The sequence below is a fragment of the Sarcophilus harrisii genome, chromosome 3, assembly GCF_902635505.1.
Source record: "Sarcophilus harrisii chromosome 3, mSarHar1.11, whole genome shotgun sequence".
NCBI classification, from domain to species: Eukaryota; Metazoa; Chordata; class Mammalia; order Dasyuromorphia; family Dasyuridae; genus Sarcophilus; species Sarcophilus harrisii.
In genome coordinates this window covers 142707391-142719886 of record NC_045428.1, presented here as the reverse complement: position 1 = coordinate 142719886, position 12496 = coordinate 142707391, and the positions used below count along the sequence as shown (strand labels likewise).

At 31.7% G+C, this 12496-nt stretch overlaps 1 protein-coding gene across 1 annotated transcript in view; it reads right to left on the bottom strand.

The window, feature by feature from the left end:
• GPR180 (G protein-coupled receptor 180) overlaps nt 1–12496 on the bottom strand; it is a 34974-nt gene that overhangs the window by 12059 nt on the left and 10419 nt on the right. Inside the window, exons 3-4 of the mRNA XM_003765789.4 lie at nt 6868–7068; nt 7–187 (exon numbers count right to left, since the gene is read on the bottom strand). Of these exons, the coding sequence (XP_003765837.1) occupies nt 7–187; nt 6868–7068 (382 nt within the window). The remainder of the gene's footprint in view (nt 1–6; nt 188–6867; nt 7069–12496) is intronic.

The window sequence follows — 12496 nt, the reverse complement described above, 5'->3', positions numbered from 1 at the left end:
TGGTACCTGGAGAAATGCAGGTAATTAGCTAAAGCTGAACCAACTTGCAAGAGTAATGCAGTTGTTAAGACCTTTAAAACCATGTGCATGGGCCCTCCTTTCTTAATAGCCTGCCACAGCGATTGAGCATAAATGCAGGCAGCCACAAAGTATACCAGGACTAGGAGGAAAAAGAATTCATGTAACCCTGGAAGAGAAGAAAAAATGTTTTGCATCAATTGAAAAATAAAAGGAGTATTTCTAAGTCTTATTAAAATTCCTGTGACAAAAAGTTTCTAGAAAAATTTTTAAATCTGAATCACACTTGGTATTTCAAAGCAAAGTGGACTCACATATAATTGCTTTTGGCCATGAATTGAAAAAGTTATTTAAAAAAACCCAGTGTTCTAATTTTAGGATGAAATTTCAACCATAAAAAAGCAAGTCATGCTATAATCTTCTCTCTCTTAATTTAAACAGTTATAAATACAATCCCCTCCATTACAGTTAAACTATAAAGAAAAAAGACAAATGTTACTGGTTCCAAGTGTCCTACCAACAAAACCCATGTTTTGACACTGTTCAAAAAAAATAGATTAAAAACAATGTCTTTAATTAGGCATTCCATTTGCATTATATATTTATATTCCTTTCTCTAAAACTTGTTTTTCATATTTAAGTGAAAGCTAAGAATTTTTTTTAGAAACATATCTTGTTATAGTCACCAATGATTTGGTACATTTTTAAAAATGGCCCAACAACTAATTATCTCAACTAATTAAGAAATAAGTTTGATGGTGGAAAATTTTTAAATGACAGTTTAGGTGGTAAATCTAGCTAAACTATATCTTATATTCATAGAGTCAATTCCCTAACTAAAGATTCTGGTTAATATCTTAATCTCATGAACGTATGGCTGTAGTCAACTCTTGTTTTTTTTTATATTACTAGGCTTCCTGGTAAACAGTAGCTAAGATAAGGATTATAAGGGGAAGTAAGGAGGATGAGCCTTTCATATATATAAAAATTCTCAATGGTCCCTCTCTTGTTGTTTCAAGTTTAAAAAAACAAGGATTAAGCAATTTTCACAACTTGTTGGTTTTATGTAATCAGATTTTTTTATAAATTAAAAAAAGAAATAACAGAATAATGGCTGTAAAAATGGCTACTGTTATTGCAAACCTTATTTAAATTAAATGGTGTGCTCAATTACTTTTCTATATTTATTTTACAGTATCAGGAAAATAATTTTGAGAAGTTTTAAATTTAAGATTGAAAATAATGTGATCAAATTAAAAATTTAATACTTTTTTTTTAGAAATAATTGCGTAATCAATTCTACCATAAACATTCTTATTAAAGAAAATGAAAAAAAAAACCAATAGTTTATGAAAGACATACAAAATCATCTACATAATCAGGATGGGATGTATTCAATAACTGGTCCAATCTTAATTGTTTGATGAAAGTAAGGAATAATATGAAAGAAAAAAAAAAAAAAAAAAAAAAAAAAAAAAGCAAAAACGAATAAATATTTTAGCCACTGGGTGTCCCACTTACTCCATATAAAATGAATTCTAGGCTACAGTCCATTCTGGCACCCATGTTACAAAACGTCAAGGACCTGATTTTATCAATATGATTACAACAGTCATAGCTATAACTCCCATTTTGCCTGAGCCAACATTCATGAATTCCTGTGGCTAAAGTAATTCATCACCTGGAAGGTATTCTAGTAATATATCTCTCTATGTGTGGATAGTTTGGATAGCAGATATATAGTCTATCACTGATTCCATGCTCAAAAACTTTTACAGGACCTATCACAATTTGCACTCTCTCAGGATCACTTCCAAATCTTGATGAAGATTTCAGTAAAGGATTGTTTAAAATCTAGATGAAAATCTTTTTAGACTTAGTTCAAACTTGTGATTTCATCAGTACAGGGAACTCCTGGTATGGACACCTCCCTCTTCCATCACTGCACATCAGCAACTTGTCTGTAACTTCTAATCTTAAGGAGCTGCCTGCAGCAATGAGATATTAAGTGATTTGCCCACAGTTACAAAGCTAATATATGTAAGTGGAAGGAATTAAGCCAGATCTTCCTGCTTCTACTGCCATATCACCCCACTATATTAGATTTGAATAAATAAGGAAACAACAGGTGGAAGCATATATATTCCTCTTCCCTCCCTTCCCCCATTAGAGAAATATAGCAATACTGGTATAGTGTAAACATGTTTGAAAGGAGCAAAGTCACCACCTGGTAAGTGTTATTTTTCATAAGGAAATTCAGATAGAGACCAGGAAGGCTACACATTTCACTATGACAAGTGCAGAAAACATGGGTAACATAACTAAAATCAATCCTGTCATTCAAATAGTTATTCTATGCTTGTTAAGTTTTTTCTTTCATTCTCTGGCCTATGATTTTATCTGGATAGAGGAACTCCCGTTGTGGAATTTCCTTCTACCTCTCATTCCCCTGCCATTAGCTCCAAACCATGCTTCCCATGCTGTCACATGTGTAGTTCGTCCACTCTCCCCATTCCTTATAGATCCTCTTTATTTGTTGTCACAATGTGTCACCTACTATTCATACCACTTTTCCTTTATGTGTTATCTTTCCCCATCAGAACATAATTTCTTTGAGAGCAAATATTGTCTTGCTAGCTTGTATTTATATCCCAAGTGTTTAGTTCAGTGCCTGGCATAGCAAGCTTAAAATGAATGTTTTATTTATCTATCTATGAACAGGTGTATGTGTATACAAAATAAATTCAAGATAAATGTTTTTCCCCCTGTTCATGAGAGAAAACACAAGCAGCTGGAAGATGAGGCCTAAGAAAGATTTCATAGAGAAGGAATAGATCAATAAGCATAGTCTTGTTACTACTGAAAGGTTAAATTGCTAATCTGAGGTCACAGAATGGTCTATGTTGAAGGCTAGACTTGAACCTAGGTTTTCCTGATCCCAAGGCCAATCCCATTTATCCACTATACCAAGCTGATCTAATTTCCTTTTACTCTTTAATATTAGTGAATTAAAACTATCTTTCCTTTATCTAAAATCTTTCTATAAAGGAGAAAATAGGCAAATTTTTTAAGTCACAAAAGGAAAAATCCCCCAGTATTTATCAAGTAACATGAGGAAAGGACTTTAGAAAATGAAATTCTTATACCCAGCAAGATGTTTTGGGATTCTTTGGTACAAATGGCACTTCCGGCTCCTAAGATAATAATCAGCAGAGGAAATTATTTCACTGAGACAGCAATGCATAAAATGAATTGGACTGAAGGCATTTGTGCACCCATGAGTAGCATTTTGCTCACAGAATGCAATTTCACTTAAGTTTGCATAAATCATTCTTTCCTTGATTGCCTACAAGATAGTTTAAATGTATACTCCTTGTTTTGAATTCACTGTTCTTTTAAGTAAATATAGTTCTAATGGGAAAAAAAAAAACTTTTCATTTATTTTTCAACTACCAATTTTAATTTTATTCAGCTTCTTACCTTTAATCAGAAAGAAACAATAATACATGTTTGTTAATTCTGAAAACTAAGTTTACTTTTAAGACAGCACTAAAGAATAAAACTTATGGAAACTCAAAAGAAAGAAAAAACATTTTAAAGGTAGTATGAATCAGATAAATGTTACCTATATTATGAAATATATAAATCTAAATACAAACCAAATTGAGAAAAATCCTTTGTAATTTTCAAACAGGTAACTGGCAAATGCTATCTTTTTTCTTCTGCAGATGAAGAAATCAAATCACAAGTCCTAAGATGAATATGGTGAAAGATAATAGTGAAATAATACAGCAAGGCAGGGAGTGGGGGGAATCTGGTAACCTTTTACAAGTGATATACTGAAATTCTGGTACAAGAATGAAGTATAACGAAGGCAAGGGAAGTGAGTATACACTAGCTTTCCTCTCAGGTATGGAACTATAGACTGATATTTTATTCTCATATACAGTGAGGCAGAGGTGTTAAAAAGTTAATTGGATCATATATCAATGAAAATTAGTCCAATACCATTACATCACACTGGTTCACAAGAGAATCTCTTCCTTTTTCTTCAAGATAAACTATATACTATTTGGACATATAAGTATTTAGCATAACAACATTTTTTTTAAATGAGGAAGAACCACTTTGACTTTTAAAGCATTTTACTTGGTTCTGTGATAAATGTGGTTTTCAGGGGGAGCTAGATGACACAGGGGATAGAGCACTGACCCTGAAGTCAGGAGGACCTGAGTTCAAATCTGACCTCAGACATTTAATACTTTCTAGACCTGGGCAAGTCACTTAACCCCAATTGCCTCAGCAAAAATAAATAAATGTACTGTTCATAAATTGTGTCAATCTGAAGCATAAATGACTTGAATTATTTTTTCCATTGCAGAGAGTGAATCTACAAAAAATAAAGGATTAACTCAAGTAGGGTGGGTATAAAGAATTATATTTGATTTGAAAAAAAATAATGATCACATACAGCCTTACTTGTAAATATTTGCAATAATTTTATAAATCAAAATACTTCTGATGAATATCTGGTAGGTCATCTCTCTTCTGAAAATGGCACAATTGAGACATTTCCTTCTTTAAGGGTGAAGTCTAGAAATAAGTTAAGTAAAATATAGACTAACAGACACTCCAGAAATGGACTAATTGGAAGTGATTCCTTGGAAACACAATTTTCATTCATGATGTCATGTAGGAGGAAAATCTCTCCCGGGGTTCAATTTACAAACTGAATGGTTCCTAAAACATTTGGGAACTTAAAATATTTTAAACTGTGTTGAAGAAATAATATAAGACTTGTTAGATATTTCAGTGAATGAATAATGTAGTCTTCAGGTGCCATGTGATGGCAATGCATTATAAAAAGAAATCTTCTGGTAGTTTTACTAACCCTTTCTTTTACCTAGAGTGGGTCAAAGATGATTCTAATTATTTACTCCCAATTTTATAAATAGATATAAATAGGTATACACACACATACACACATATACACAAAAGGCAGATCATAAGAGGTCACAGTAAGTCTTGGTCTGGGCTTACATGGTAAGGATGAACAGGTAGTATAGGTACAGAATGATTAAGGCACAAATACAAGTATGGTATAATTGCACATGTAAAAATTCTAAGTTAAAATTTGGTATGAAGCAAAAGGCAGAGGATAGAATTTGGATCAGTCTCTATTACTACTTAATGAGTTTCAGACTTGCCCAAATCCTTACTCTTTTTCTCTTCCTTTTCCTCTCTCTCTCTCTCTCCACTTAAATGCATATCTATATGTGCAAATAAACACTTATGTCCATGTATGTGTTTATATATATACATACATATGTTATATATATACATACATATGTTATATATATATACATACATATGTTATATATATATACATACATATGTTATATATATATATATATATATATATATATATATACACACATTATTGTTATTGACTACACCCAAAGAAAGAACACTGGGAAATGAATGCAAACTGTTTGCATTTTTGTTTTTCTTCCCAGGTTATTTTTACCTTCTGAATCCAATTCTTCCTGTGCAACAAGAGAATTGTTTGGTTCTGCACACATAAATTGTATCTAGGATATACTGTTGACATATTTAACATGTATAGGACTGCTTGCCATCTGGAGGAGGGGGTGGAGGGAGGGAGGGAAAAAGTCGGAACAGAAGTGAGTGCAAGGGATAATGTTGTAAAGAAATTTTTTTCAAAATAAAAAAATAAATTAAAAAAAAAGAAAAAAAAGAAAAATCGGATTTAGAAAGAAGGTAAAAATAACCTGAGAAGAAAAACAAAAATGCAAGCAAACAATAACAAAAAGAGTGGAAATGCTATGTTGTGGACCACACTCATTTCCCAGTATCCTTTCTCTGGGTGTAGCTGGTTCTGTTCATTACTGATCAACTGGACCTGATTTGGATCCTCTCATTGTTGAAGATAGCCACTTCCAACAGAATTGATCCTCATATAGTATTGTTGTTGAAGTGTGTAATGATCTCCTGGTTCTGCTCATTTCACTTAGCATCAGTTCATGTAAGTCTTTCCAAGGCTCTCTGTATTCATGATTCAAGGCAATTTCAATAACCTTGCTATGGAAAGAGCCATCTTCATTCAGAAAGAGGACTATGAAGACTGTAGATCAAAGCAAAGAATTTTCACCTTTTTTTCGTTGTTCTTGTTTGTTTTGTGTTTTTTTTTCTTTCTCATGTTTTTTGCCCTTTTGAGCTGATTATTCTTGCACAGCATAATAAAAATATGGAAATAATTTTAGAAGAATTGCACCACGTTAACCTATATTGGATTGTTTGCTGTCTTGGAGAGGGTAGGGAGAGAGGAAGAAAAATTTGGAACATAAGGTTTTGCAAAGATGAATGTTGAACACTATCTTTGCATGTACTTGAAAAAATAATAACTACTATTCTAAAAGAAAAAAGAACACTGAAAAGGAAAATGACAAATACTTCAGGAAATATGGGAAAATAGGTACACTGTGAACTAATCCAACCTTTCTTTAGAGCAAGCATCTTAAACTATGGATAACAACCCCATAGCAGTGGTTCTCAAACTTTTGTTCTCAGTACCTTCATATTGTTTAAAAAAAAATTATCGTGGATCTGTTCAAAGTGTTTTTGTTCACGTGGGTTATATTTATAGCTATTTACTATATTAGAAATAAAAAATAATTTTGAATTTGTAGACCCTCTTAAAGGGTTTCAGAGACCCCAACAATTCTTTAGACTACACTTTGAGGACCACTATATGGCATATAGGGTCACGTAACTGAAAATTTGGCAATAGTAAAAAGTATCAAATAATCAAAAATAAAGTATACTTACCAGATTCTCCAGCACTAAAATGATCCAATGGATTCCCTGCAGCATCTGGATTTAGTAATATCATTTCAAATGAGATGTCTTCTAATTCAGAATTTTCAAAGTCATCATCACATGTAAACTTGTCAACATAAAACACATACCACATTTGGGGATATGGAATCTGAGACACAGTTAGATTGTGTTCAGTATGATTCAGAGTCACTTGAAAGAGAAAGAAAAAAGAAGATGGTACTTGATTTTAAGTTGAAAACTAATTTTTTTATAATATAAATAAATACAATCCTACTCTCAATCAGTGATTTCATTCTATTTGAAATTATACAATCCCTTTCATTTTTTTCCCCTTATAACTCTGGAACTACTTAATGCAATGTAGATAAATTATTGTAGGTAAGAGAGCAATCAGAAATTGAACATAACTCACGATTATATATTGTTGATGAATGTTTAAAAAACTGTATTGTAAAACTATGGCTTTTAATGGAATACAGTTGACCTGGAACTTCAATTAATACGTATTTAAAATTACACTAACAAGTTTCCAGGTGCAATAAATTACTTTTTAAAAAATTATCTTAAAAAGGTAAAAATGTAATATCACAAAGATTTGAAATTAGGAATTTGTAGGCTTTCATTAGCTTTTTAGATGTGAATTTTCTTGACATAGTAGTTCTGAAAAAATATTATCTCAAGCAGAAGGAAAAAATGAGACACTTTCATTATCAAGTCTTATTTCAGTGGCTCTAGGAATTGAGAAAGTAAGTATTCTCTTCAACTGTACAGATCACAATCCATTCATACTTTTTAATCTTGTCCAACTCTTGTTCCTGTCCTCTCATAAATACTCTCCAGGAATCCCCAATGGGTTGGAGAAATTCCTCTAGATATTACTGAGTACCTATTAGTGCAGTATGCAGACTATTTAGCAATTATCTCTCACTCTAGCAGGATGACCTCTTTTTTTCTAGCTAGAATCTTCCTCTTGCTCTGGCCTAAATCTCTCTGATGACATCAGTAGCTTTAATCAGTAACTTTAACTTGTACAATTCTTTTATCAGAAATACACCACACACACCCATTATGCACACTGGTTTTTGAATGACCCCCAACTTTGTTTAGAAACCGTTGTATTCCATAACTTTCAACCATACAGCATTACCCCAAGTAAAATGATGTCAAAAACAAGGGCCTTTGTTCTATTGCACAAAGGAATCAGACAATGTACTAAGGTTCTTTTTCCTGTTCTAAAATTTTCTTCCTTCTCTAAAATATGCAACCTCATATTTGGTCTTTGAAAGTGGTAAGATATGATAGTTCTCATCATCAATTTTCAACATCTAAATTTACTTTTAATGGCCTTAATTCCATTTCATAGATCAATATGATCTATGGGCAAAACTGGTTTATGATATAGACCTATTTATGAAATATTATGAAGTATTTAAGTTTCAAATGCATAAGACTAAGATATAAAAGGTCACATAACAAAAAAAAAAAAAAAATTAGAGGATAAAAGAAACGATGCCTAGAATATGAATTCTAACCTAACCGAGAAAAAAGCACTCATAAGGAGGAAATAGTTTTGACCACATAAAATTAAATATCTTTTTACATTAGCAAAAGCAAGCCAAGTAGAATAAGAGAAATGGGTGAATATGGAAACAAATCATTGCAGCAATTATCTCTGAGATCTAACATACAATGAAGAATTATCATAAAACTGATTAAGTCATTCCCCAACAGATAAAGGGTCAAGAATATGAAATTTTCAAAAGAAATGTAACTGTAACTATAAACAACCAAATTTTCTAATAATATAAATGAAAACAACAAATCGACAAAAACAGAAAAAAGTCAAAGTTTGAGTGGCTAAGGAAAAAGGCAGAAACACTTAACACACTATTAATGAAACTGTGAATCAATCCATAAAATTCCTGAAAACAATCCTTTTGGAATCATGTGAGAAATTCACCAATTTTTCATATTCTTTAATCCAGAGATTCCCAAATCAAAGACCAGAAAGTCCTATTTTAGCACTGCTTTTTGTGGTGACAAGGAAATGGAAATAAAATATTGCCTACCAATTTGGAAATGGAACAAAGTGTGGAATATTAAAGCAGTAGATTATTGTGTAGTAAGAAATAATGAATATTAATTCAGGAAAACATAGGATACTTTGCATGAACTGATATATTGTGAATTGAGCAGAACCAGGAGAACAATAACACACAATGACATTCATATAACTGAAATAACACTAAAATAAAGCTGAACTCTAGGTAATTGTAATGAACAATCTTAATCCTTGAGCATAGATAAAACACACACCTCCTTCCTTTCAGTAGAGGAGAACAGCAGGTGCAGAATTTTACATTCAGCTGCTCTGAAGGTTGATTGATTTTGTTTCACAGGTTTTCTTTGCTACAAGGGTGGTCTTCTTGGGGAGAGAAAGGAAAGGACAGGGCTGACAGATCCAGAAGTAACTATGATTTAAAAACAAATGTCATCAATAAAACTTACACTAAAAAATGTTATGGATTATGTATTGGAGGATGACAGATGATTACAAGCAAAGCAAGTCCTCAAAAAAGCAATGTAGGAAAAAAAAGAATGAGCAGAGAGGTCGGCATGAGATCCGGTGCAGCTAAATTATCCTGAGAGCTCCAAAAGATGAAACCAAAAGGCAAATAACTAACATAAAATGGAGCAAATCCACCAATTTTTTATAAGGCAAAAAAAACCCAATCAAACAAACCAAAAACCAATGACACTTGAACTCTACTTCCATCATCTCATTAATATACTAGGACCCAAAACTTAACAAGATGAAGACAGGAAGAGTAGCTGCATCTATCTAAATGGTTTAAAAAAAAATAAACATGCTGGAAAGGGAGAAGGAGCCTATGGATACAAAAAAGATTAGAATACTCTCACCTGCTCAAAAAACTGACTAAAAACATAGTAACAATAAATAAGCTATTTTTCTTTTTTTTTTTCTCTGTAATTTTTATGAGAATAGTCTATAAAAACATCAAGCACTTCCTTGATGGAATCTGAAACTTGAACAGACAAGCTTTTATAAACACCTTTCTATAACAAATATATCTTTATAGTCACACAATTAAGAACTATAATCTGTTTCTTGATTTTAAAAAACACATTCATCTCATTAGGGAAAAAAAACAAACTTAGAAAAAATAAATATGTAGTGAAAAAAAAAAAGGCTTGAGCAAGGTGTCCTACATATATTTTAAGAATCCAAGATGTGCTAAACATGACTCTGGAGGCAAATATCTTAGACACATTATAGAAGAGTAATGAGCTAAATTTTCAGGAGGAAGAGTTAAAATTGAATCAAAATTGAGAAATTTTATAGAGTTTTCAATAAAATATAATCCCAACACTGCAAAACTAGCCTATTTTTGGAGCACGTGTACATATATAATTCTATCTTGTGTTTATAATAATGCAAAATACTTGGAAGCCATCTTTTCCAATCACTGTGCTTTTTTTTTTTTTTTAGTGCAAATACCAACTAAACTTTTCAACCTGATGTGGAATTTAATGTCCAAAAAGATAGATTTAAAACACCAGAATTTTGTTATCATGAAATAAAAGAAATGTGATAGGGATGGTAAATATAAAGTGTTTATAAAGTTTTTTGCTCTTTATGATTTAAATAATCATTCTATAAAAAAGAAATTCTTCACTGTAATCTGTATTTCTAATCTATAATTTCACCAATGTGAATACTTCTTCAGGGACTGCTTTGTTGTTTTCTCTTTGTATTCCCTGTACTATCATAATTTCTAGCAGGTATTTAATATATATCGCTACCAATTCATCTTTCCTTTTTGTGTGTATCCTTGTTCAGGCCCATAAATTCATCATAGAAGATCCATCTAACTTGAAGACAGCTTCCACTAGAGCTTTTAATATTTCACAGTATGGAAGAAAAACTCTAAATTCTGTGTCTGGGGAACAACTCAGAGAGAGCTTTTTAAATTAATTTGCTTTTAAAAAATTTTTTTATTTACTTTTATTTGTTAATTGACTTATTCTAACAACATCTACTTAGAAAATCAATTTCTGTTTATTGTTTTGGGAAGTAATTTAGAATGGCCACAAATATTACAGACTTTACTAAATGCAGTCCAACCCAACCAAGGGGTCTGGTTCAACCTCCAGCCATAGTATCTCTCCATTATGTATTTACAGAAGGACTAACTCAATATACTAATGCTCCTATTGCATTGCATAGTTTAGAGCTGTGGGTTGCAACTCCATGTGGAGTCTTATAACTAATGTAAGAGCTGCAAAATTATGACTTCTTATCAGTAAATGTATGATTTGTATACCTATTTTATATATTTATATACCCAGGGTCATATAAAAATTTCTTGGGCAAAAAGGGGTAATGAGTGGAAAAAACTTAAGAAGTTCTGACTAAGACAATAGAATTCTTTATCCACTTGATTTTTTCTGTTATGGATGACTGGACTAAATTCTTTGGAGTGGTTAGCAATCTCATTAAGAAGGCTCTATAGTATTAAGGGACTTATTTCACTCAGTAAAGTATCATCTGCAAACAAGAACAACTGCAAGACCTCAGTTTGTTAAACGTCTATTTTTTTTTCTTCAGGATATACTCAATTTTGCATTTAATTTTAAGGGTTTCTTCATACTAAATAGCACATCTCATAACATTTGTCCTGCCTTAGACTAAAAGGTTCAGAGAATTCACTATAAATGTAAATGTTGTTCATAACAAATATTCCTTCTGAGATTGCCTCCAAAATATACTGTGTGTGTGTGTATGTGTAGTATTTTCTCATTAGAATGTGAACTCCTTGAGGGCAGAGGCCATATTTGTTTTTATTACCATAACTTAATAAAGTGCATGGCACATAGTAAATGCTTAATAAATACATGTTGATATACTAACTATCCAGAAAATTGCTTAGAGGGATTATCTTTGATATATTTGTTCCATTTATCCAGAAATCTATAAATGCTGGAGGAATGATGAATGGATATATATTGAAATTCCAAAAAGAGAAGAAATGAATTTTGCTTAAACTCATATGTTCCTATCACAATAGATAGATAGTCAAGAAGCAGCTTATTTAGCACATCTGCTATTATTTCTAGCTCTTAGCAGCTATTACATTTGAAAAGACCTGCTAATAGGTATCAAAACACTAACAAGCACATAAAAAACAAGCCCAGAGATATACAAGCAAAGTTGGGGAGAGACAATAGAGATTATTTTCCTGAGGACCTAAAAGGCTTTTCAAGCCTTTTAAAGGGACACATACTTCTGGGGGACACAAATTCCAAATCTACATCTTAATTTAATGTAATCAAAACAATTTTGATGAGATAATTCCTTCTAAATTGTTAATAAAATTATTAAATAAAATAAATCATGATACATTTTGCAGCATTACATTATCAATTCTGAATGAAAGAAAATATCTTTTGGGTATATAATAATGAGTCTCTCAGCTATTTCTCTCGTGTAATTGATTGCAAACCAAACCAAACCAATTCTAACCAAAACAAAATCTACTTATATGAAACTCTAAGGGAGAAAAGAATTCATTCCTTTAGAACTCCGATACTTTAG